At 47.1% G+C, this 25,717-nt stretch overlaps 1 protein-coding gene across 2 annotated transcripts in view; it reads left to right on the forward strand.

Annotated features, from left to right (window-relative positions):
• sptan1 (spectrin alpha, non-erythrocytic 1) overlaps positions 1 to 25,717 on the forward strand; it is a 45,169-nt gene that overhangs the window by 15,593 nt on the left and 3,859 nt on the right. The window contains exons 5-49 of one of the 2 annotated variants that reach the window (XM_080528356.1): positions 66 to 346; positions 697 to 841; positions 1,658 to 1,812; positions 2,175 to 2,310; positions 2,496 to 2,597; positions 2,883 to 3,020; positions 3,181 to 3,291; positions 3,522 to 3,599; positions 4,000 to 4,155; positions 4,402 to 4,606; positions 5,439 to 5,620; positions 5,816 to 6,059; positions 6,360 to 6,482; positions 6,901 to 7,118; positions 7,506 to 7,598; positions 7,750 to 7,884; positions 8,115 to 8,263; positions 11,120 to 11,318; positions 11,773 to 11,877; positions 12,099 to 12,131; positions 12,238 to 12,273; positions 13,790 to 13,837; positions 14,700 to 14,791; positions 15,134 to 15,278; positions 15,450 to 15,631; positions 15,770 to 15,869; positions 16,153 to 16,350; positions 16,678 to 16,824; positions 16,990 to 17,093; positions 17,207 to 17,369; positions 18,191 to 18,205; positions 19,517 to 19,648; positions 20,982 to 21,119; positions 21,610 to 21,714; positions 21,924 to 22,132; positions 22,245 to 22,365; positions 22,548 to 22,669; positions 22,854 to 22,986; positions 23,115 to 23,213; positions 23,361 to 23,520; positions 23,643 to 23,719; positions 23,855 to 24,064; positions 24,284 to 24,580; positions 24,851 to 24,963; positions 25,177 to 25,194. In XM_080528356.1, coding sequence (XP_080384482.1) covers positions 66 to 346; positions 697 to 841; positions 1,658 to 1,812; positions 2,175 to 2,310; positions 2,496 to 2,597; positions 2,883 to 3,020; positions 3,181 to 3,291; positions 3,522 to 3,599; positions 4,000 to 4,155; positions 4,402 to 4,606; positions 5,439 to 5,620; positions 5,816 to 6,059; positions 6,360 to 6,482; positions 6,901 to 7,118; positions 7,506 to 7,598; positions 7,750 to 7,884; positions 8,115 to 8,263; positions 11,120 to 11,318; positions 11,773 to 11,877; positions 12,099 to 12,131; positions 12,238 to 12,273; positions 13,790 to 13,837; positions 14,700 to 14,791; positions 15,134 to 15,278; positions 15,450 to 15,631; positions 15,770 to 15,869; positions 16,153 to 16,350; positions 16,678 to 16,824; positions 16,990 to 17,093; positions 17,207 to 17,369; positions 18,191 to 18,205; positions 19,517 to 19,648; positions 20,982 to 21,119; positions 21,610 to 21,714; positions 21,924 to 22,132; positions 22,245 to 22,365; positions 22,548 to 22,669; positions 22,854 to 22,986; positions 23,115 to 23,213; positions 23,361 to 23,520; positions 23,643 to 23,719; positions 23,855 to 24,064; positions 24,284 to 24,580; positions 24,851 to 24,963; positions 25,177 to 25,194 — 6,152 coding nt within the window. The remainder of the gene's footprint in view (positions 1 to 65; positions 347 to 696; positions 842 to 1,657; positions 1,813 to 2,174; positions 2,311 to 2,495; positions 2,598 to 2,882; positions 3,021 to 3,180; positions 3,292 to 3,521; positions 3,600 to 3,999; positions 4,156 to 4,401; positions 4,607 to 5,438; positions 5,621 to 5,815; positions 6,060 to 6,359; positions 6,483 to 6,900; positions 7,119 to 7,505; positions 7,599 to 7,749; positions 7,885 to 8,114; positions 8,264 to 11,119; positions 11,319 to 11,772; positions 11,878 to 12,098; positions 12,132 to 12,237; positions 12,274 to 13,789; positions 13,838 to 14,699; positions 14,792 to 15,133; positions 15,279 to 15,449; positions 15,632 to 15,769; positions 15,870 to 16,152; positions 16,351 to 16,677; positions 16,825 to 16,989; positions 17,094 to 17,206; positions 17,370 to 18,190; positions 18,206 to 19,516; positions 19,649 to 20,981; positions 21,120 to 21,609; positions 21,715 to 21,923; positions 22,133 to 22,244; positions 22,366 to 22,547; positions 22,670 to 22,853; positions 22,987 to 23,114; positions 23,214 to 23,360; positions 23,521 to 23,642; positions 23,720 to 23,854; positions 24,065 to 24,283; positions 24,581 to 24,850; positions 24,964 to 25,176; positions 25,195 to 25,717) is intronic. The other variant, XM_080528357.1, reaches the window with a different exon arrangement.

Genomic DNA, 25,717 nt, shown 5'->3' on the forward strand with positions numbered 1-25,717 from the left:
CATAGCTTGATAACACTTCATAGCACACAGCCTCAAAGCAACCGTGTCACACGTCCGTTTCTTAGGAGGCCATCGCCACCTCAGAGGAGCTGGGCCAGGACCTGGAGCACGTGGAGGTACTGCAGAAGAAGTTCGAGGAGTTCCAGACCGACCTGGCCGCCCACGAGGAGCTTGTGAACGAGGTGAACCAGCTGGCGGGCAGGCTGACCCAGGAGGCCCATCCTGAGGCGGAGCTCATCGTCAGGAAGCAGGACGAGGTCAACGCGGCCTGGCAGCGGCTGAAGGGGCTGGCCCTGCAGAGGCAGGGCAAGCTGTTCGGGGCGGCCGAGGTGCAGCGCTTCAACAGGTACGCCTCGGGTCGGGGTTGGGTGTAGGCGCCTATGTGCCAGTTAAGTATTAACACTTAAAGAAAGAACACCGGAGTTAACTACAGATCCTGAGTCCTCCGTTAGAGATATGGCCAGTGTGAATACAAAAGGAACAGGAGCGCTTTACCTTTTTTTCCCCCCTTCTAAGTTCACTTAATTGTGGACTTGTGCAGACAGTTAGATAAGAAAGAAAACTAATTGATTTGGTATATTATAGGGGGGAGCAGTAAGAATCAAGACGTGTGAATGTGTGTGTGTGTGTGTGTGTGTGTGTGTGTGTGTGTGTGTGTGTGTTCTGAGTGTTCAAACATGTGTTCTGGGTCTGCAGGGATGTGGATGAGACCATCAGCTGGATCAAGGAGAAGGAGCAGCTGATGGCTTCTGATGACTTTGGTCGTGACCTGGCCAGTGTTCAGGCCCTGCTGCGCAAGCACGAGGGCCTGGAGAGAGACCTGGCTGCCCTGGAGGACAAGGTATGTACACACACACACACACACACACACACACACACACACACAAGCTCGACATTCCGTTAAGAATGCGTTTGCTTCAAAAACTGACATGCGATGCTTGCGACATAATCTGGCAGTAAATCCTGACCTCTCACACCACACACACACACACACACACACACACACACACACACACACACACACACACATAAATATACACAGTGCCCTGTGTAAGTAATGGGACAGTGAAGCAACACCAGGTCCAGACACTAGCCATCTCCCACCTAGACTACTACATCCAGAATGCTGCAGCTGGTCAGGTCTTCAATCTTCCCAAATTGTCCCATGTCCCCCACCACTCCCATACCGCACCCATTATGGCTCCCAGTAGCCTCTTCCGTCAGATTGAAGACCCTGGTGCTCGCCTAAAGGGCGGCAAAGGGAACAGCCCTAGCTGCAAACAATGTTCAGTCCCCAAACCCCAGCCCAATCACTCCACTGGGGTAATGGTATGAGTTCAAATCCAAGCTTTTGGATTGTATAGCCAAAAGTAGAAAAACATGCTTCTCTGTCCCATTACTTACACAGGGCACTGCATTGACAGTCTCATGGTACAGTACATTGAAACTACTTCAACACACAAACAGATCATTCTTTCATACGAACACACACACACACACACACACACACACACACACACACACACACACACACAGCAAAGACTCTCTTCCCAGTGCTGACCCCCCATCCCTCCCTCTTCCTCCCCCCCCCATCCCTCCCTCTTCCTCCCCCCCCCCATCCCTCCCTCTTCCTCCCCCCCCCTCCCCCCTCTCTCAGGTGAACACGCTGGGGGGCGAGGCAGAGCGTCTGCAGCAGACCCACCCCCAGAACGCCGCCCAGATCCACCTGAAGCGGGACGAGCTCATCACCAACTGGGAGCAGATCCGCACGCTAGCCGCCGAGCGCCACGCCCACCTCAACGACTCCTACAGGTGGGTCCTCCACCTGGGCTCTGTCAGGGAGCCGGGAGCCAGGACGCTGTAGCGTCTCTGTGTCCTAACTAACACGACTGGGTCATTACTGATTCGTCATAGCTTGGGGTCGGGGGAGAAGATCAGTAACAGATCTCCAAATCAAACTTTTTAAATAATAATTGTCACCGCCCCTCTCCTCATTCGTCATCGCGTTCTTAAAGAAAAATATCACGATTCAACAGAAGGTTATATACAATGAAAAAGGACACAAGGATTACACAATTTGTTAAAACGAATGCGATTTCTGTTATTTTAGGCCCAGTTTAGTGGCGTTGCATGACTATAGCTCTCTCTCTCTCTCTCTCTGTGGCCCCCTGCAGGCTGCAGCGCTTCACTGCAGACTTCCGTGACCTGACCAGCTGGGTGACTGAGATGAAGGCCCTGATCAACGCTGACGAGCTAGCCAACGACGTGGCCGGGGCAGAGGCTCTCCTGGACCGCCACCAGGAACACAAGGTAGCAACAGGAACAAGGGGTTAGGTAACCCTAGGGAACCCTAACCCAAAGAGATTACATTAGTTCAAATGCACCCCCACTTGGAAATGGCATAATTTTTTTCCCATTTGTTCTCTCAGAATGCCGCTTTTCTGTCGTTTCCTGTGGTGAATTTAGACCTAATTTATCCAAACTGTGGTCTGTAGGGAGAGATCGACGCTCACGAGGACAGCTTCAAATCCACAGACGAGGCTGGCCTGGCTCTGCTGAACACCGGACACTACGCGTCAGAGGAGGTCAAGGAGAAGGTAGGCGCCCTGTGTTATGTTGTGATGGTAGTAGAGGATGCAAACCAAGAGGCGGGACAATGGTGAAGCTGCTGAGTTCACCATCACTGTGTGTGTGCAGTGTTTCTGTTTGGGTGTCTGTTTGTGACTGTTAGGATGTGTTTTTAGGCTTTAAACTAGCTTTAACATTGTGTGTGTGTTGTGTGTTGTGTGTGTGTGTGTGTGTGTGTGTCTGTGTGTGTGTCTGTGTCTGTGTCTGTGTCTGTGTCTGTGTCTGTGTGTGTGTGTGTGTGTGTGTGTGTGTAGTTGGGCGTCCTGTCCGAGGAGAAGGAGTCCCTGCTGGAGCTGTGGGAGGTGCGGAGGCAGCAGTACGAGCAGTGCATGGACCTGCAGCTGTTCTACAGGGACACGGAGCAGGTGGACAACTGGATGAGCAAGCAGGAGGTACGCCATCCACACTCCAAAACAAGAAATAATAATAAATAATAATGTAGAACATTTTAGCTGACGCTTTTATCCAAAGAGACTTAAAATTGCATCAATTCTATGGTCTGGATTGACCAAATGGGATAACTCTGTGGTGTTTGCTGACGTGTGTGTGCAGGCATTCCTGCTGAACGAAGACCTTGGTGACTCCCTGGATAGTGTGGAAGCTCTGCTGAAGAAACACCAGGACTTTGAGAAGTCCCTCAGCGCTCAGGAAGAGAAGATCACGGTGAGGACAGGCTCACTCTAATTATAGGACCATCAAACCATCCCCAAATCCTGATACTAACCGTTACAAGCGACCATGTGAAATTCACATTATATTACATGAAATGAAATCAATGAAATGAATCAGAAGTCAGAATTAATGTCCCTCCCATTTTCTTTTCTATTAATATCCCGTTGTCATCTATTTGTCTGAGAGAGAGATTTGACCCACTGACTCTTCTCTCCCTTTAGGCCCTGGATGAATTTGCCACCAAGCTGATCCAGAACAGCCACTATGCCAAGGAGGATGTGGCCACTCGTAGAGATGCTGTAAGTATGAAGGGGCAGACATGATGACTACACCAGAATAAGACCCTATTCATCTGGAGTACACCTGGTGTTTGTACTCTTAAGGGTCTTATTTTGTACGTTCTTTGACGAACCCCGTGGAGTCAACTCCACAGATTACGAGTCGTTGCCAGATACGCAGTTGACCGGAGTCATCTTGAGTGGGCTCCTAATGTCTTTAGTCACGGCCAGCCCATTAAGGTCTAATTAATACTTCCTTCAAACTAAGCTGAACAGTGAAGAACAAAGAGAACATTGGATCGTTATTCAATGCCACTATAAGATGTGTTCTAACCCTAATGTGTTCTAACCCTAACCCTGTCCCTGTGTTGCTCATCGGCTCACTGTCTGACATTTCTCGTCTCGTCTGTTTCCCCTATAGCTGCTGAACCGTCGTAACGCCCTGCATGAGCGTGCCCAGTCCCGCCGCGCGGCTCTGGAGGACTCCTTCCACCTGCAGCAGTTTTTCCGTGACTCAGACGAACTGAAGAGCTGGATTAACGAGAAGATGAAGACCGCCACAGACGAGGCCTACAAGGTACGCTCATAAATAGTTTTTTATTTTATTTACATTTTTTAAATGTTTTTCCAATGCCAAAGACGACACGAACATTTCTGAATTGTCAGAAGAATGTCGGAACAGACCAATGTCTGTTGTGGAATACTAGAATCGTCTTCTGGAGGCTGTTCAGGATGAACATAGGAGTGTTAGGGGTTGTTTCTGGACGGGGTGATGTCCTAATTGATACTCATCTCTCCCCCCCCGATCCTCGCTCTGCCTTAGGACCCCTCCAACCTGCAAGGCAAGGTCCAGAAGCATCAGGCCTTCGAGGCGGAGCTGTCAGCCAACCAGAGTCGCATCGACGCACTGCAGAAGTCAGGCCAAGAGCTGCTGGACGGGAAGCACTACGCCTCAGACGAGGTGGCCGCCCGCATGGAGGAGGTCGGCTCCCAGTGGAAGAAGCTGCTGGAGGCCACTGAGCTCAAAGGTGAGAGAGACCAGAGACGACAAGGATGAATGTGTATGTGGCCTTTTGTCGTTCCGTTGAGCCATTCCGAAAATGGCCGAAAATATGAAGCAAGTTAAAGGGACGGTTCATATATTCTTTTTTTTATACTTTCTTTTTTTTCAGCAACATTTCAGGCATAACACACCACCCAAATAGAAAAACGTCATACACAAACAAACAAAGAACACAAACTTGTGGGGCAGATATCATGAGGTCATGTTCAGAAACCGTGATAAGGTTCATATTTTGGTACTCATGTTTGTTTTTCGATATCAACCCAGATGGTTTTTAAGTGCTTGCATTTGTTATTTAATTATGTCCAGCAGCCGCGATCGCTCTACTTAACTCAATTAAGCACCAACACGTCATTTTAGAAATGCCAAAGCTACTTGTGTAAGAACAATATGTCCTCTGAGGGCTCTTAGTGGGCATATTACCAAATAATGTTAATGATAAGTAAATCAAAAAATATCTTATTTCTCTTCATGAGTACAGTGTCCCAATGTGCCGGAACACAATCTTTGTCAACAAAGCTCAGTTTTGTGAGATAACACCACAAAAGCTACCGGTTATATGTGCAGCTTTTTTCCTTCATAAATGAGCTCTTTTAAACTTACACATAGAATGGGAACAGAGGGTATGTGGCAGGTCCGTGCAGGCAGCAGCTAACCCACTCATTGTCAAAGTTACATCCATCAGAATAGCATTCTTTTAACCTCTTAACACGTTACGAGGTAACACGTAACACTACGAAAAAGGCGGCCATTTTAGGACGGCTAAAAACAATTTTGATTGGCCCTCTTCTCCCCAGGGATCAAGCTGCGCGAGGCCAACCAGCAGCAGCAGTTCAACCGCAACGTGGAGGACATCGAGCTGTGGCTGTACGAGGTGGAGGGCCACCTGGCGTCTGACGACTACGGCAAAGACCTGACCAGCGTGCAGAACCTGCAGAAGAAGCACGCGCTGCTGGAGGCCGACGTGGCCGCCCACCAGGTAACCGGCAGCTCGACAGCTCTCCACATACTTTGTGTTATCAACATACACCGATCGCCATTTGATGAACTCGATCTCTTCGCTTAAAGAATTTCCTCCATTCTACCAGTTCTGTTTTTACGCTCACATCCGTCCCTCACTCTCGTCTTTTCACACCTCCCCCCCCACCCCCTCCACATCCTTCTCTCACTCCAGGACCGCATCGACGGCATCACCATCCAGGCCCGTCAGTTCCAGGAGGCCGGCCACTTCGATGCGGACAACATCCGTAAGAAGCAGGAGGCGCTGGTGTCGCGCTACGAGACGCTGCGGGAGCCCATGGCCGCTCGCAAGCAGAAGCTGTCCGACTCGCTGCGTCTGCAGCAGCTGTTCAGGGACGTGGAGGACGAGGAGACCTGGATCCGCGAGAAGGAGCCCATCGCTGCTTCCACCAACCGAGGTGTGTTTTGGGGGGTGTGTGAGTGTGTTTGGGGGTGTGTGGGTGTGTTTTGGGGCGGGTGTGAGTGGGTTTGGGGTGTTGGGGTGCTCTGTAATTCTGTTCTGCTATGTTAATCAATGTTAGTTTTAATTATACCCATTGATTCTTGAAGAATTTACCAAGTAATTTCCTCACAAGCTTAGCTCAACTGTTTTACCCCCCATCATTACAAGGAAATAGGTATTTCATTGTGTTTTTTTAATGTCTTCTTCTTCACAAACCATACAAACACTAACCGTAAACATCATCTTCGTCTCTCAGGCAAAGACCTGATTGGGGTCCAGAACCTTCTGAAGAAGCATCAGGCCCTGCAGGCAGAGATCTCTGGCCACGAGCCCCGCATCAAGGCTGTCTCTCAGAAGGGTGACGCCATGGTGGAGGAAGGTGAGCACAGCCTGTCCTCTGTCTCTCAATCTGTCCACTGTATCCTCTCTCTCTCCATCCCCTCTTCTCCCCATCCCACCTTTTTGCTCCATTTATTATATATTAAATTTTTATTTCCCCTAGTTTCTGTTTAAGATAGTATACATTGATATCTACATTATGTTTCAAATATATTCTGTTCAGTGTTCAAACACACATTCTGACACCGTTGTAGATACACAGTATGGAAGGCACACTCCCTTTCACTCACATCCTTCCTCTTCCTCACATCCCTCCTCTTCCTCACATCCCTCCTCTCATCCTTCCTCTTCCTCATCCCTCCTTTTCCTCACATCCCTCCTCTCATCCTTCCTCTTCCTCTCATCCTTCCTCTTCCTCACATCCTTCCTCTTCCTCACATCCCTCCTCTTCCTCTCAGGGCACTTTGCTGGGGAGGAGGTGAAGACCAAGCTCGGGGAGCTGAACGGCCGCTGGGACACTCTGAAGGGCAAGGCCGGGCAGCGCAGGCAGGACCTGGAGGACTCTCTCCAGGCACAGCAGTACTTCGCCGACGCCAACGAGGCCGAGTCCTGGATGAGGGAGAAGGAGCCCATCGTCGGCAGCCCAGACTACGGCAAGGACGAGGACTCTGCTGAGGTCAGAACTGCGGCTGTTGACTGCTGCATTTAGTTACTTTCGTGGGGGGGCATCTGGTGTTGTTATGTAATATAAACAAATTGTGACATTAGGATTGTAATAAAGCTGTTGTTGTTATTAATGTTGCATTAGTCTGTTCTGCAGCTTTTATTTATGACCGTTAACTGTTAAACAGTAATCCTGTTAATTCTGTAGTAGAAGTCTAAAGTAAACAAAATAAATGTAACTCCTAAAATAAACTCTCTCCTCAAGTTCAAATACCCCCACCACCCATTGCATTGAATAATTTGCTGTTGTAGAAAGTATTTGAACGATATCAGAATGGTTTAGAGGAATATTTCAGAAGTATACACACACACTCACCCCTCCTCACCTCTCCCTCCACAGGCTCTGTTGAAGAAACACGAGGCTCTGATGTCTGACCTGAGCGCTTACGGCAGCAGCATCCAGGCTCTGAAGGATCAGGCCCAGTCCTGCAGGGTGAGTCTGCGTTTCTACGCCCAAACACGTTGGCTCTGAGCCCACGGAAAGCAGTTGCAACGGCCTCCAAACAGGCGCACAAATATTCAGGGGCAGAAGTTGGTAGGTAAGTGGTAGGATTGAAACCTAATTTCTTCATTTCACTTTTCAGCAACAAGTGGCCCCCACCGATGATGAGACTGGGAAGGAGCTGGTCCTGGCCCTGTACGACTACCAGGAGAAGAGCCCCCGGGAGGTCACCATGAAGAAGGGAGACATCCTCACCCTCCTCAACAGCACCAACAAGGTACACCCAGAGCCTAACCCTAACCCTAACCCAGAGCCCGCCCTTCCTGTGGCCATTTACCATCACAAAGACTGTTGTTTAGCATAATTTGTAGTCTTTTTTGTCAATACCTTTCCTTTTTTCATCTACTGTTCATATGACTTCATCATGTTAGTCTGCTCTCGCGTGGTCCTCCTGATGGCTGCTCCCCTCTGACCCTGACCCTAACCCTACCCTCTGCCCTGCCACAGGACTGGTGGAAGGTGGAAGTGAACGATCGCCAGGGCTTTGTGCCGGCCGCGTACGTGAAGAAGTTGGACCCGACCCAGTCGTCCTCCAGGGAGAACCTCCTGGACGAGCAGGGCAGCATCGGGCTGCGCCAGGAGCAGATAGAGAACCAGTAAGTTCCTCAGGAGCAGATAGAGAACCAGTAAGTTCCTCAGGAGCAGATAGAGAACCAGTAAGTTCCCTCAGTCCAGGACCAGATAGAGAACCAGTAAGTTCCTCAGGAGCAGATAGAGAACCAGTAAGTTCCTCAGTCCAGGACCAGATAGAGAACCAGTAAGTTCCTCAGGAGCAGATAGAGAACCAGTAAGTTCCTCAGTCCAGGACCAGATAGAGAACCAGTAAGTTCCTCAGGAGCAGATAGAGAACCAGTAAGTTCCCTCAGTCCAGGACCAGATAGAGAACCAGTAAGTTCCTCAGGAGCAGATAGAGAACCAGTAAGTTCCCTCAGTCCAGGACCAGATAGAGAACCAGTAAGTTTCTCAGGAGCAGATAGAGAACCAGTAAGTTTCCCAGGAGCAGATAGAGAACCAGTAAGTTTCTCAGGAGCAGATAGAGAACCAGTAAGTTTCCCAGGAGCAGATAGAGAACCAGTAAGTTTCTCAGGAGCAGATAGAGAACCAGTAAGTTCCTCAGTCCAGGAGCAGATAGAGAACCAGTAAGTTCCTCAGTCCAGGAGCAGATAGAGAACCAGTAAGTTCCTCAGGACCAGATAGAGAACCAGTAAGTTCCTCAGTCCAGGACCAGATAGAGAACCAGTAAGTCCCTCAGGACCAGATAGAGAACCAGTAAGTTCCTCAGTCCAGGACCAGATAGAGAACCAGTAAGTTCCTCAGGACCAGATAGAGAACCACTAAGTTCCTCACTCTCAGCCTCTGAAACTTGGTGCTCCTTATGGCTTGACCTTGTTTTTGTCTATGACAAATACGTATCCATGTTTGAGCTCGACCAATTAACAGTTAACCAATTCAAATTACCCAGTATCCATACTTGAGCTCGACCAGTTAACCAATTCAAATGACCCAGTCTCATTTTACTCACCTTAACTTCTCTTTCAAAATTCTCTCTGTCACTAATGGCTTTCTCTCTCTCTCTCTCTCTCTCTCTCTCTCTCTCTCTCTCTCTCTCTCTCTCTCTCTCTCTCTCTCTCTCTCTCTCTCTCTCTCTCTCTCATATATTACTAATGTCTACACATGTCTCTGCGGGGTCCTTGCTTTGCGACTATGCAGGCTGGTCACCAAGGAGGCATGCAGTGTCTCTGTGCGCATGAAGCAGGTGGAGGAACTGTGAGTAGGACGTTGTCCCTCTCGATGTTGTGATTGTGAAGCCGCACTTCACCGTTGGCAAGGCCATTGCCATCCCCTCAATACCCCATGTGTCCCTGTTGTTTCTAGTAGCACTCTCTCTCTTTCTCTCTCTCTCTTTCCCATTCTTTCCCTCTTCCTTTGGACCATGCCTTCATTCATCTTCTTTTCAACAGAGGGAATGAAGCAGTATTTCTCTTTTTCTTACTCACTCCTTTTTTTTCCCCATCCCCAAGCTTGCCTGTGGATGTTATGAGCTCCCAGTCACGCCTGTGAATGTTTGTGTGTGTTCATGAACATACATGGATGGACCGATCCATGCAAACCCGTGTTCCATGTCATGCGTTTCACACAGAGGTGGTGTGACTCTATGCCAACGGTCTAGCCTCACACCCCGGTTAGGAAGTGCAACGTCTTGCAATCTCCCATTTTGCCATCAGAATGATCACCTCACAGCACGTATCAGCCTGGGATGACGACGACTCAAACCTGGCCTCGGTGGGAGTGAATTTACTGAGCGAACTATTTGTTATTATTAGATTCCGGTTAGGGGTGGGCATCGACGATCGATAATTGATCGATAATTGATCGATAAGGATCTTGGTCGATCACAAAATAAAACATTTGGTCGATCACAAATTTATTTTATTTTTTTTTTTTTTTTGTGATCGACCAAATGTTTTATTTTGTGATCGACCAAGATCCTTATCGATCAATTATCGATCGTCGATGCCCACCCCTAATTCCGGTGAATCACACGGCTGTGAGAGGCGTAGCTCAGAAGCAGAAACGTGTGGTGTGCAAGCACTAGGGGGGAGGGGCTGTGGGAGATGGTTGACTGTGAGGTAAAGCCAATAGCTATGCGCTGTATGTTTTCCACAGGCTCAATGAAGGCCAAGTTTGACACGTTGGTCCAGCCGTCCTTTTGCACATTTGGGGCGGAAGTGTTGGAAATAACATTCCGATGGCATTCTTTTCAAAAGTTATTTTCCACAAAGCAGAGATGATCCACATCAATCAAGACATTTCTATATCTGAGTGCATTTGGATTAAAAAGCGCATGTGGATAAAATGGATAAACGTGAGAAACTCTGTCGAAAAGCATGTTTGATAGTCTTTTTTTTATTTTATTATTATCTTCACTATGCTTCCCCAATTACTAGGCTACAATTGACCACAATTAATAAAATGTAGCATTTTAATGCTTTTAAAAGTGATCAGTCAAGTTTTTGGCCACTAGTTTTAAAAACTGGCGCGAGACCCCGAAAGTTGTGAGTCACGTGATCCTACTCCCTGCATGTGTTTTATGTGTAGAATTATTATCCAACCTTATTGGACAACCCTCTGCAGGCTCTATGCACGCAGCACGGCCATGGACTGGAAGGTCAACCGTACAGTTCCAGCAGGCCTCTCTCCAACTCCGCCTACAGGAGCTGGAAGTTTATTACCTCAGATGAAAAAGAAAAAAGCTGTATTTCTTTTTTCTTCTTTCAAATATAGTTGGATAACGGATTATTAACCTTTGCACCACCTCTCCCGTCAAATCACGTATTGACCAGTAGTAGCGTTCCTTCAACACTCTCCCTCCTCTATCTACCCCTCTGCTCTATTTTTTTTGCTCCATGACGGAGGATTCTAACGCCTCCCTCCCTCCCTCCCTCCTCTAGGTACGGCACCATCCTGGAGCTGGGGGAGAAGCGTAAGGACATGCTGGAGAAGAGCTGTAAGAAGTTCATGCTCTTCCGCGAGGCCAACGAGCTGCAGCAGTGGATCAACGAGAAGGAGGGCACGCTCACCAACGAGGAGGTGGGCTCCGACCTGGAGCAGGTGGAGGTGCTGCAGAAGAAGTTTGACGACTTCCAGAAGGTACACTGACAAAATGGCTTCGGGTGACGCTACGCAGGTCCACTACTCTCGTTAGAATCGCATGAGTAGTTGTAGGTAGTATCGGACGGTGACACAGCGCAGGTCCACTACTCCCGTTAGAATCGCATCAGTAGTTGTGGGTAGTATCGGATGGTGGCACAGCGCAGGTCCACTACTCTAGGTTGTGGATAATACAGGTAGGACGGTGATACAGTGTTATCACACATCGGCGATGCATCAATAGTGTAGTCGAGCTCTTAATGTCTAGCCTTTGCGATTGGAGTCTGTCAACATAAGAACCAAAGAGGTGTCAGGGAGTCATGGAAGCCATGATTGTGAGGCTGAAATATCAGAGAAAATAAATCAGAAACAACCAAAATCAACAGTTTGGAACATAGTTGAAAACATAGAAAGCACTTGCGAGCTCAGCAATGACCACGTCTGTGTCCTCTAGGATCTGAAGGCCAACGAATCTCGTCTGAGGGACATCAACAAGGTGGCGTCGGAGCTGGAGTCTGAAGGCCTGATGGCTGAGGAGGCTCCCATGGTTCAGGCCCAGGTATGAATATCCATCTGTTTTTTAATGTTAAGTTTAGGGTATAGGGGTAAACGATCACTGTATTCATTAGCGTACGATGTTGAGTTACCTGAAAAGTTTATTTTGCCAGGTAAGTCACATGACAAACGATCATCTCTCAGCCCCCTGGAGAGCGTCTGAGTCAGGCTAATGATGTTGAAGTGACTGACCCCGTCTTTGTATCTCTTTTTGTCTTTGTGCAGCAACAAGAAGCGCTGGGCTCCATGCCAGGCAGGGTAAGACGTTCTGAAGTTAGAACGCCTGTTGATGACATCACATGTACATGTCATTAATCTAGCTGTCATACATTTTGACACCCAATTCTTCTCTCCTATCAAACAGGACGAGGCTGATTCAAAGAACGCCTCTCCATGGAAGGTAAGTTGTCCCGAAGATGAAGCATTGTTTTCCATTAGAAGCATTTTGTTTCTGAACTGCATAGGTTTGACAGCATGTAGAGTGTTTTACACGCGACTCAACATAGTTTGAGTTCACAATGAATGAACTGGAATCATGTCCACTAATAATATAACTTTTACACTTGAGCTTACATCAATTTATGTAAGACAACTTGTAAACACAAAGAGGAGACATGCAGACTCAAAGAGCCAGCAGACCACCTCCCTTTCTCTGCCTTGGGATAAAGCTTCTAACTGCTCTGTACTGTTCAATAGTCTTACTTTTTTCCCATGGAGTAGAAATGTTTCCTTCAAGATACCTGACAGAAATTTTTTTTTCAGTGTCATGTATTTTTTTTTTGCCCAGTATGACCCTTCTCTGAGCATAGCATTTTCACAGTCCTCAGTCCTCTTTAAGTGAACCAGGATGTTAAAAAAGTACATTTTAATATTCATTTTAGTTTATTTACGTGGCCCTTCTGTTTGAATGACGCGTCAGTCCTCTTGCTGGTCCATGAGGTCCTGGTTGAACGTGAACCGTTGGACTGTCACATGCATGAACATTTGGGCGAACCGATCTGAGTTCACAAAATTGGCTGAAGTATGAAAATACCCATAGACATCTGAATTCATACATGCAGATCTTGACACGATCCACAAATAAAAACCAAACTTTGGAGGCTAGACCTAAGGGTCACTAAGGTTCACTTATTTTGGGTATGTAAAGGCAAGGTGGTTGGTTCTTTGATGGTCTGTGGCCTTGTGGTCCTCTCTAACCACGGTGCTGTCTGTGTCTGGAGCAATGTAAAGGCTTTTATGGAGAGATCAGTGCACATTTTGTTGGAAATAGATGGAGTACAGCTCACATGTGTGCCATGATCCACAAACAGAAATCAGAAATAGTATTTACTATCCACACACACCGTGACTGAGTAAATGCTCTTACATTTATATACATTACACATCTGCCAAGATGTTCTAGTTAAATGAAGATAGTCAACCGAAATGAAGCCATGTGGATATTTTTGAATGAATGTTAGTGCAAGACATTCTGTAAACAAATTCAAACAAATCTTACCACAAATTCTTACCACAAATGCAGATTAAACACAAAAATATTGTGTTGAAATGATTGGATACCTAATCATACGTTTTTAATATATTTTTGGAAAGATTTGATTATTCTCACACAAGTGTGACATTTGTTTGCAAATGTAAGAGCATTTTAGCCATATTTACAAAATAATTTTGTGCTTTATTAAAATAATTGGTTTACAAATACAAGTCAAGGTGTGTGGTTAGTAAATCATATTTCTGCTTTGTGTTTTTAGTTTTACTGATCATGGTGAGCTGTCATCTGTTTTCAGTAATATTGGCACCATCTCCTCAGCCTTTACCTGCGCTAACACGGCGACTCTTGACTGGTGTGGTGTTTTCTCTTTTTGTGCCCTCCTTTCTTCCTCTGTTCTACTGGATTGTTTCACCTTTGATTTTAGAATGTACGCATGGCTGTTCAAACGACAGCTAACTTTAATACTATCAAGGTAAGAGTTTAACCACTGTTCAACCCTCCCTTCCCAACCAACCCTCCCTCGCTTCCTGTGTCTTTATCTTGTCTCCTTCCCTGCATCGTGTTCAGGAGACTAACTCCTCCTTCGTGGTTCAGCTGTGGTCTTGTTGTACGTCGGTGGTCTGATTGTGTGTTCGTCGCTCCAGTCTGAACTAAGTCGTGTCTTTAGTCGCTTGTTGTTTTATGGTTTTATCATGTTATGTCATATACTATATGTTGTCAATGTAATTGAGATTGTGTCCCTTGTTCTGTGTCTTATCTGTCATGTTCCCCTCCTTTTTAATCTGTAGCTTGTTTAGTTGGTACCAAAAGGACACTTAATTAGTGACATTTGGAATATACCATTATTAGCCAATTGTAGCGTTTGTCATTTTTGCCTGTCCTTTGTATTGCCATGCACCCTTCTTGTCTGCGTCTCAATGCATTGTCCCTTGCCAGTCTGTCTATCAATCAGATTTGTTACTGATATTATACTTTTAACAATGGAATGAACCAAAATCTGTAGGATCAATCGCATACACATTCAATTTAGAAAATAAATTGAATTGAAATCCTCATTAACAATAATGATTGTTCCCAAACTCCTAATTAACAATAAAAAAAAAAATCCTGAACTGAGTTGAAATGGAACGTAGCTCATTCCCAAGGTACACGCCCAAGGATATGTTATTCACATGTTATTCCAAAAATGAAAAAAAAAAAGAAGCAACTTATTGATTCTCACAAAGTTGGAGCGTTGCCACCAGACTGCTTCTATGCTACAATTGGCATAGAAGCTGATGACTGTGTTGTGGTGATGGTGATTGGCTGATTACCGTGTTGTGGTGATGTCTCAGGAGCTGAACAACCACTGGAGATCTCTGCAGCAGCTGGCTGAGGAGAGGAGCAACATGCTGGGGAGCGCCCATGAGGTGCAACGGTTCCACAGGTATGTACACACACACACACACACGCACGCTCACACACAAAATGGGCCTCTTTTATGAACAATTTCCAAAGTGCGAGTCAACTATTACTTTTTCACACACATTTTATTTGAGGTATTTCACCTTGGCAAAACAACCACCGTTGAGCATTGAATTATAGAAACTAAATCTAAGCCCTATTTGGAAAGGATTAGTTTTACAAGGGGAGACGGGGTAATGTAATCATTACCAGAATGACAATAATGTCAAGACCAAGACCGGGAACAACAAAAAGGTTGAGCTGTTACAGGAACATGACATTAGAGGCGCACATGGGACACATGGTCTTCTCTGGTCTTCTCCAGGGATGCGGATGAAACCAAGGAGTGGATCGAGGAGAAGAACCAGGCCCTGAACACCGACAACTACGGCCACGACCTGGCCAGCGTGCAGGCGCTGCAGCGCAAACACGAAGGCTTTGAGAGAGACCTGGCTGCCCTGGGAGACAAGGTGAGGGGAAACACACACACACACACACACTGTCAAAAAACACAAAACACAATTTTTGTTGTTGTTGTGGTCCTCCAGACAATGCAACGACCATGAATATAAACAACTGTGCTGTTTCCTCCCTTGATCACAGGGCTGATCTTAACGATCTCTTTTGCTCTTCTCCTAAAGGTCAACTCCCTGGGGGAGACAGCGGAGCGTCTGATCCAGTCCCATCCAGAGGCAGTGGACGACATCCAGGAGAAGTGCACAGAGCTGAACACGGCCTGGAGCAGCCTGGTGGGCCGCGCGGACCAGCGCAAGGACAAGCTGAGCAACTCTCACGACCTCCAGCGCTTCCTCTCTGACTTCAGGTAAGGGAGGGAGGGAGAGAGGGGGAGAGATGGAGAGGGAGGGGGAGGGAGGTTAGTAAGTGATGAGTAGGGTGGGTGTGTCTGTGTGTTACTGATCCTGCTGGTGGTGATTGAACGTCTTTGGTGAACGTCTTCCAGAGACCTGATGTCATGGATCAACGGCATCAGAGGGTTGGTGTCCTCTGAGGAGCTGGCCAAGGACGTGACCGGGGCTGAGGCCTTACTGGAGAGACACCAGGTACACACGCGCACACACACACACACACACACGCACACAGACACATGTTCTCGCTTTCTCACTTTCTCTCTCACTCTCGCATTCAGTTATTACCGCTTTATAACTGCTTGTTAATGGTTTATAAAGGATATATTAACAAATAATCAGTAGTCATTTATAAAGTGTTATTGAAACCGTTAAGTTAGCGGTTGGTGAAAGTGGGGTACGGTAAGCAAATCCGGGGTCCTGTTTTCATTTCCCCCCTTCTCTGCATCTCTCCCCCCCCCCCTCTCTCTCTGTGTAGGAGCATCGTACTGAGATAGACGCCCGTGCGGGCACCTTCCAGGCCTTTGAGCAGTTCGGCCAGCAGCTGCTGGCGCGGGGTCACTACGCCAGCCCGGAGATCCAGCAGAAGCTGGAGGCCCTGGACCACGAGAGGGCCGACCTGGAGAAGGCCTGGGTGCAGCGCCGCATGAAGCTGGACCAGTGCCTGGAGCTCCAGGTACACACACACACACACACACACACACATACACACACACACACACACACACACACACACACTATATATATCTGTATCAGCAATTTTTGTAAGGAAATGTGAGCATGTAGAAATGGTATAAATGATAAATAAAGTTATTTCAATGCTTACATCCTACTGGACCTTTTAGAAATCTAGGCCATTCCTGCATGTTTTAGTATTGAGATGTCATGACATTTGAATTCGACATACAAGGTATAATAAAGCATAAAAACCACAGTGAAAAATAAATGTCAATATCTACAGCGAGTGCAAGCGTGGTGACCCCCCCCTCCTCTCCCCCCTCAGCTGTTCAACAGGGACTGTGAGCAGGCGGAGAACTGGATGGCGGCGCGGGAGGCCTTCCTGGCCAGCGACGACAAGGGAGACTCTCTGGACAGCGTCGAGGCTCTCATCAAGAAGCACGAGGACTTCGACAAAGCCATCAACGTGCAGGTCAGCCCAACACTGTTGTGTAACGAACCTCTGAATTATAAATTAACTCTGCCGCTACCTTGCTCTCGCCGAGGTTATTTAACTGCGTGATAACCGACTGTTCTAAGATGACCCTGCCAGGACTGTGGTATGTTAACGTCAAACTCTCTCTCTGCTGGTCCACAGGAGGAGAAGATCGCTGCCCTGCAGTCCTTCGCTGACCAGCTGGTCGGTGCCGACCACTACGCCAAGCCTGAGATCTTCAACCGACGCAATGAGGTCCTGGACAGGTAAGATCCTCCCCCGACGTTCTTATTCATGTGTGTTTGTGGCACAAACGTCCCTCACCCAAACACACAGACAGTCGGACACGCAGACTAAACTATGACCTCCTGGCCACCAGGTGGCGCCGCCTGAAGGCCCAGATGATCGAGAAGCGCTCCAAGCTCGGCGAGTCGCAGACCCTGCAGCAGTTCAGCCGCGACGTGGACGAGATCGAAGCCTGGATCAGTGAGAAGCTGCAGACCGCCACCGACGAATCCTACAAGGACCCCACCAACATCCAGGTACGTGATTGGCTAACAACACAGGCTTACAGCCACACGTCACGGCCACTGGAGGTAGAAGTTACCACAGATCTAGGATCAGATGATTCACCTGTAAGGAGTTTATCTGAGCCTGTTTCAGTGGTTATGAGGGTCAACTTCTACACACTGAAAACCCACGATCATTCCTTTCAAATGTCCTTTTTGAGAATAATGTTTAAAGGTATTGTCTATTTTGCGTCTCAATAAAACGCATTTTCTGACCTTCCCTTTTGTCGATCCACCAAGACATTTTACAGTCCATGTTCAGGTAGCAGTGGCTAGTAAAAAACCTGTAAAAGTAAAAATCTTGCATGATCAGGGTAGTAGTACCCTGACTGACCTGTATGAGGCAGCCATGTGCGACAGGGCAAATAAAGTGCTGAAGAACAAAAAGAAGAAGACGTGTCAGTCAGCTCACTTCTTGATTGGCTACATCCCATTCCAAAATCCAGATTATCTTTGTGTGTACCTGGATTTAGTAATGCTTTGGAGAAGCTTGAAGGACATTTGTAGAGTGCTGGCAGCTGAACACCAACCTGTTCCATTAGGTAGCCAGAGGTTGCTGCTTCATAACTCAAACATGGACTTCTTGGTGGATCGAGAGATGTGGAAAATCATTGAAGGGGGGGGAGTGGAGTTTGATTGCATCTAACTTGTGAATTTTAATATTGCCTTGCCAATGTGTTATTCCTCCCTTGTTGATAATGACTTACAATATCCCTCTCTGTGACTGAACCAACCCCCATGTATGTCTCAGTGGGACTGAACCTCTCTCTGTTTCTTTATTGTCTTGTTTATAGCTGTCCAAGCTGCTGGTAAGTTGAGTAGTGAGTCAGCCGACTAACATCCCAGTAGGTTTTTCTTTACGTGTCCGCGTCTTTGCCTGGTCTGTAGAGATGTTGTAGAGCGCCCATACGTCTTATGTAGTAGTGTCCATCCGCACTCACGAGTGCCCGCTTCTGTTTATATGAGTTTCATTTTTGTTCATTGTTTCATCTTTTTTGTCAACGCTACTTTTATTTCTTTTATTTGTTTACGTTATCGTACTTATTTATGTTTCATTCTTTGCATACATCACCTCTTAGTTGCTGGGTGTGGCTTCCATATTTTGTTTTATTTATTTGTTGTCGTTGTCCGAGGTTGGGTAATTTTCTAACTCGTTCCACACCTTTTCCATTTTGTGTTCGTATGAACTATGAACTTCATTTTAGATCGTTTAAAATTCTGAATTTGAAATAACAGAACCTTGACATAAAATCTCATCAAATGTTAAGTGTAATAATTGACTTCCATATATTACAATTTAATTGCGCATTAAGCATGTTGCACCTCAGAGGGAGGAAGAGAAGCTGAGGACTGTTGTGCTTCGCCTGTCTGTAGCAACAAGCTCATTCCTGTTAAGAGACCAACTAAGCTAGCTGGAGCCATGGTTGTGTGCCCAAACACCAGGCTTTAGCAGCATAGATAGCCCTGCAGCAGGGTCATAGATGTGGCTGCATAAGTGTTTTTTTATTTTTTTTGTCCGCTCTCTTCCTCTCACTCTGGCTGTGAAAAAAGTGTGGAACGAACTGAAAAAAAAATAGCCTCTCCTCTAGGTTCTCGAGACATTTTCATTTTGTTGTGGAGAGTGTACGCTCCACCTCCATCTTGTGTTTGTCACTGGTGTGTCTTGTGTCTGTGGACGTTCAACACATTGTTTGTCCTTGTTTTGATGGTGTCTTTATTTCACTTTTTTGACCTCACCATTTTTATTCACATCACATCTAGTCTGGTGTTGGTAGTTTGTCCCACAGTCAATAACCTCCTTGGAGTTTGCATATTATCTTCAATAATCTAAAATCTTGAGACATTTGGGACTTTTCACACATAATTCATATCACATATATTAAAAGTTAGCCATTGTTGTCTCATCCTACTTATGAAAGTCCATCGTTACGACCAATTTCGTAACGTATTGCGCATATGCAAACTTTCTGAAAACCTTCCACATCAACACCAGTTGTCTTTTTACAGTTTAAAGATGTGACCCATCCACCTCAGTCAACTAGTATCGTCTGTTAACTTTGCAGTTTCACTCACGTCCTCTCTCTCTCCTCTCTTACCGTCCCCTCGCCTGGCTCTCACAGAGCAAACACCAGAAGCACCAGGCCTTCGAGGCAGAGCTGCACGCCAACGCAGACCGCATCCGCGGGGTGATTGACACAGGCAACACCCTTATCCAGAGGGGCGCCTGCGCTGGCAGTGAGGACGCAGTCAAGGTACAAATGTTTACACACCTACATTCACACCTACATTTTTGGCATTTAGCAGACGCCTAATTCTAAAGCGACTTACAATCAATACATTTGACTAAGCAAGTGAATCATCAATCCACCAGTCGTAGCAGGAAGAGTAATCTAGCTCAGGCCACGGGCCATTGGCAGTCTCAGTGATAGAAGGAAACCCTTCATCTTGTACACCCACTCAGTCAAGGTGAAGGGTTGGTTGAGGATTTCTGTACCATATCTGTGTATTCTACTTACAAACAGTGCTGTCGATCGATGGACACTATTTTGGAACCTGTATGTGCCGTCCCTCACATTGATTCACCTGATATAGCATTTTGCTCATGAGCCACATTGCTACAGAAGTAGACAGGGCTACACATTAAGTCTGTCCAAAAGGCACCCAGATAAATAAACTCCACATAGCCCTAACCCTAATAATACCACTAGGAGGTTAACGTAACAGATGAGGTTCAAATCAGTCTCCATAGTGACTACCATTAGGCCAAGAGGTCATCCTCAAGGTTCGAGGTCTAGACTTAACTTTTGCACGTCTCATGCAGGGTTACCTCATCACCAGACTGTGATTCCAAATCACCTCTGTTGACAATAAGCAGTCAGTCAAAATCCCTGTAGTACCTGAATACAATTGGGCCTTGTTTAAAAACGTTTTAACTTTTGTTTGGTGCTCTAACATGTGTCTGTGTCCCTCTCTCTCTCTCTCTCTCTCTCCCCAGGCACGTCTCAGTGCTCTGGACGAGCAGTGGCAGTTCTAACATGTGTCTGTGTCCCTCTCTCTCTCTCTCTCTCTCTCTCTCTCTCTCTCCAGGCACGTCTCAGTGCTCTGGACGAGCAGTGGCAGTTCGTGCTCTAACATGTGTCTGTGTCCCTCTCTCTCTCTCTCTCTCTCTCTCTCTCTCTCTCTCTCTCTCTCCAGGCACGTCTCAGTGCTCTGGACGAGCAGTGGCAGTTCTAACATGTGTCTCTCTCTCTCTCTCTCTCTCTCTCTCTCTCTCTCTCTCTCTCTCTCTCTCTCTCTCTCTCTCTCCAGGCACGTCTCAGTGCTCTGGACGAGCAGTGGCAGTTCTAACATGTGTCTGTGTCCCTCTCTCTCTCTCTCTCTCTCTCTCTCTCTCTCTCCAGGCACGTCTCAGTGCTCTGGACGAGCAGTGGCAGTTCCACGCTGCTCTAACATGTGTCTGTGTCCCTCCCTCTCTCTCCAGGCACGTCTCAGTGCTCTGGACGAGCAGTGGCAGTTCTAACATGTGTCTGTGTCTCTCTCTCTCTCTCTCTCTCTCTCTCTCTCTCTCTCTCTCTCTCTCTGCAGGCACGTCTCAGTGCTCTGGACGAGCAGTGGCAGTTCCTGGTGAATAAATCGGCAGAGAAGAGCCAGAAACTGAAGGAGGCCAACAAGCAGCAGAACTTTAACACCGGCATCAAGGACTTTGACTTCTGGCTTTCTGAGGTAAAAGCAACATTTTGTAATATATGTTAAAAGAATGAAAATGAAGGGGCGCTTAGGTGGCGTAGTGGATTAAGCGCTGACCATGTACCGCAGGGCTCCCGGTTCGATTCCAGCCGCGGACATATCCTGCATGTCATCCCTTCTCTCTCTCTCTCACCCATCCTTCCTGTCATAATCTGTACTGTGTCTGTCATTAAAAAGAAAATATGAGTGGGACTGCCCCACTCAGAAAAAATAACTTTAAAAAGAATGAAAATTAAAACCCATTGAGGTTACTTTTCTTTAGGGCAGTCAAACTATAACTAAAGTTAATCCCACGATTCGCTGTAATTATCTATAGAATTTGTCAGAAATAAGTTTGAACGAAAGATATTTTGTATACTGTTTAATATACAGAGTATGAGACCTCTCAACATAGTTATGTTACATAGCTAGATTGCAGACATTTTTTCAGTAAGTCCTTAATTTTCTTCTTGCTTTTCCTCTGTAGGTTGAGGCCCTTCTTGCCTCTGAGGATTATGGGAAAGATCTGGCCTCAGTCAACAATCTGCTGAAGAAGCACCAGCTGCTGGAGGCCGACATCTCTGCCCACGAGGTGAAGTATTACACAGCCTCTCTAGTGAAGACAAGGGCGCAGATTATTAGTTATTGTTCATATAAATGTAATTATAAATATATATATATGAGTGGAACTGCCCCACAAAAAAAAGAACAAAAGAAGAAACGTGCACAGCAATTGTATCAGTTTATGTCTGGCTGAATCCCACTCTCTCCACCCATCCCTCCACCCCGTGCTGTATCCAGGACCGTCTGAAGGACCTGAATGGCCAGGCCGACAGCCTGATGGGCAGCAATGCTTTCGACACGTCACTAGTGAAGGACAAACGCGATGCCGTCAACGGACGCTTCGGCAAGATCAAGAGCATGGCCGCTGGCCGCCGCGCCAAGCTGAACGAGTCGCACCGCCTGCACCAGTTCTTCAGGGACCTGGACGACGAAGAGTCATGGATCAAGTAAGAACGCCCCCTTGATGTCTGGATGAAATGATGCAATGTAATTTGAGATAATTTAACCATCTCCCTCTCCCCCCTCCCTCTCTCCCTCTATCTCTCTCTCACATTGTAGAGAAAAGAAGTTGCTAGTGAGCTCGGAGGACTACGGACGTGATTTGACAGGAGTGCAGAATTTGAGGAAGAAGCACAAGAGGTTAGAGGCTGAGCTAGGAGCCCACGAGCCAGCCATTCAGGTACGGGTGCAGTGAAGACTTGGACATTAGCGCTATGACACATAAGCGTGTACTGTATGGACATCCTTGTCATTAGCGTCCGCTGAAAACAACGGCTTAGCGCTCTGAACTTCTTCTTCTTGTTTGTGTTAAATCTGAACCTCTTCTTTGTTAAGTCTGAACCTCTTCTTCTTTGTGTTCAGTCTGTGCTGGACACTGGCAAGAAGCTGTCTGACGACAACACCATCGGCCAGGAGGAGATCCAGCAGAGGCTGGCCCAGTTTGTGGAACATTGGAAGGAGCTGAAGGACTTGGCTGCAGCTAGGCAAGACTGAATATCTCTCACACACATACACGTACACACACACACACACACACACACGCACGTCACAGCAAGAAACATTGACTTTTGACGTAAGACATGTTGTTTACAATCAATTTGTTGTTGAGTATGCAAAGTAGGTGCTGAGTGTGTGTGTGTGTGTGTGTGTGTGTGTGTGTTATTGCAGAGGACAGAGACTAGAAGAGTCGCTGGAGTACCAGCAGTTTGTTGCGAATGTAGAAGAGGAGGAAGCCTGGATTAACGAGAAGCTGAACCTGGTGGGAAGTGAAGATTACGGAGATACTCTTGCCGCTGTGCAGGTGGGTGTGGGTGTTTCGTGTGTGTGTGTGTGTGTGTTTCCTGTGTGTCTGTATGTTTTTGTGTGTCTCATTCTCTGTAATTCAGGCCTGGTCTGGGTTATGAATCTAAATGAATTCCTCTCTTCCAGGGTTTACTGAAGAAGCATGAGGCGTTTGAGACGGACTTCACGGTGCACAGAGACCGAGTGAACGACGTGTGTACCAACGGAGATGAGCTCATCAACAAGGTACAGATGATACTGACAGACATCTGGAATTGGAAAAAACTAGGCCCTCAGGCTGCTTGTCAAAGGCTGCAATTCCTGTGTTGTTATTACATAGATACTATATTGTGGAGCATGAGGTACCAATTTCTTTTGTGTGTGTCTTTTTAGAACAACCATCACGTGGACAGCATCACAGCCAAGATGCAGGCCCTGAGGGGGAAGGTGTCTGAGCTGGAGAGGGCGGCTCACCAGAGGAAGGCCAAGCTGGACGAGAACTCTGCCTTCTTGCAGTTCAACTGGAAAGCTGATGTGGTGGAATCCTGGATCGGTATGATTAAAGAGCTGGGGGGTGGGGTGGTGGTGTTGTGTGTGTCTAATACTTTTCTATTTTATTGAAAGTATTTGTCTCCTGAAGTGCCTTATCTGACCATTGTTCTTGTGTTGGTTCAGGTGAGAAGGAGAACAGCCTGAAGACTGATGACTACGGTAGAGATCTCTCCTCCGTGCAGACGCTGCTCACCAAGCAGGTACGAGACGACTGGTAGCATTTGGATTATTTCGACTTTCTCTTGAAACATCTTAACACATTTTTTATTTTTTATTTTTATATATTATATTTTTTTATAACTCATGTACGATCTTGTCTTTCTGTCTGTCCACAGGAGACGTTTGACGCTGGGCTGCAGGCCTTCCAGCAGGAGGGCATCACCAACATCACAGCCCTCAAGGACCAGCTGCAGGCCGCCCAGCACGTGCAGTCCAAGGCCATCGAGACGCGCCACGCCGCCCTGATGAAGCGCTGGAACCAGCTGCTCTCCAACTCCGCCGCTCGCAAGAAGAAGCTGCTGGAGGCCCAGGAACACTTCAGGAAGGTAGGCGTGGCCTGGGAGCGGGGCGCCGCGGTAACGCCTTTCAGGCACTTGGCGTGCGTGCAATTGAAACGACTGTCCGTCCTTATCCGACTACAGAATCTAAATTCTTACCTTTAGTAAGCAGTGGCTTCATTGTTTGGCTGCAGAAAGTGGTTTGATGCACTGCCCTCCACCTCCCTCACCTCTCCCCCCCTCCCCCTCTCATCCCGCCCCTTCCAGGTGGAGGAGCTGTTCCTGACCTTTGCCAAGAAAGCATCAGCTTTCAACAGCTGGTTCGAGAACGCAGAGGAGGACTTGACCGACCCGGTGCGCTGCAACTCTCTGGAGGAGATCCGGGCGCTGCGCGAGGCCCACGAGGCCTTCCGCTCCTCACTCAGCTCGGCCCAGGCCGACTTCAACCAGCTGGCCGAGCTGGACCGGCAGATCAAGAGCTACCAAGTGGTGTCTAACCCGTACACCTGGTTCACCATGGAGGCCCTGGAGGAGACCTGGAGGAACCTGCAGAAGATCATCAAGGTGAGGACTGAGGAGGGAGAAGGGGGCACGTCTCAGATTTACATTGACATTTTGGGCATTTAGCTGACGCCTTCTTCCAAAGCGCTAGCTCGATGGCACCACGTTCTGGCTGGGAGCCCTGCTGTGAGGGTCTCTATGGAACATCGTTATTGACTATTAGTCAATTAGTAACTTTTCTCACTGCAGAGATTGTAATCAAACTACTTTTGTAACTGAGTCAAGCCAGTTCTTCATCCTCATCATCATCCTCCTCTCTCTCTCTGTGTGAAGGAACGAGAGCTGGAGCTGCAGAAGGAGCAGAGGAGACAGGAGGAGAACGATAAGTTGCGGCAGGAGTTTGCGCAGCACGCCAACGCATTCCACCAGTGGCTGCAGGAGACCAGGTAGGGGGCGCTAGAGAGGAGCTCTGGGTGACTAGTCACTTCTCTCTTATATATTATATAATATAAGCCATTTAGCTGATGCTTTTATGCTAGTGTGGGCCTGTGATGATCATGATATTTTGGGTACAGATTTAATAACCAGCTGTGGTTTTAACTGGTCTGTTTTCTCCCCCCCCCCCCCTTGCTGCTGCCTGGGATCACTCTGCCAATCAGGACATACCTTCTGGATGGGTAATATACATTTCTACTTGTGTGTGTGTCTGTGTGTTTCAGTCACCAAATCAATGAAATCAGGTCTAGGTCTGAAGTGAGTAAAGGAGTGTTCTCAAATGAGTTTTTTTTAATTATTATTTTATTAAAAGCACATGTTGGTTGACAGAACCACCAGGTAACAATTGCTTAGAGAAGTAACCGAGGGTAAAACTGGACCAGGTTTCACATACTCTTTATGTTCTCATGTGTATCGTTTGTCTGTATGCCTTTTTCTCTCATTTTTTATTTTATAACATATCTGTAGAATTATTTCCCTCTGTCTGCCTCCTGTTTTCCATTGGTATTTATTCTGTCCATCCCTCCCTCCGTCCCTCCTTCCCTCTGAATAGCATAGCCTATCGACGGGTTATCCGCGTGTATCAGTATGAAGTCGGTGATGATCTTTCTGGAAGGTTTTTTCTTTCTTCCTTTCTTCTGGTTTCCTATGCCCTCTCCATCTTCCTTCTCCACACCCACCTGACCCCCCCCACCCTCAGGGTTG

This window comes from Nansenia antarctica (assembly GCF_963989245.1).
Source record: "Nansenia antarctica genome assembly, chromosome: 4".
Classification (NCBI taxonomy): domain Eukaryota; kingdom Metazoa; phylum Chordata; class Actinopteri; order Argentiniformes; family Microstomatidae; genus Nansenia; species Nansenia antarctica.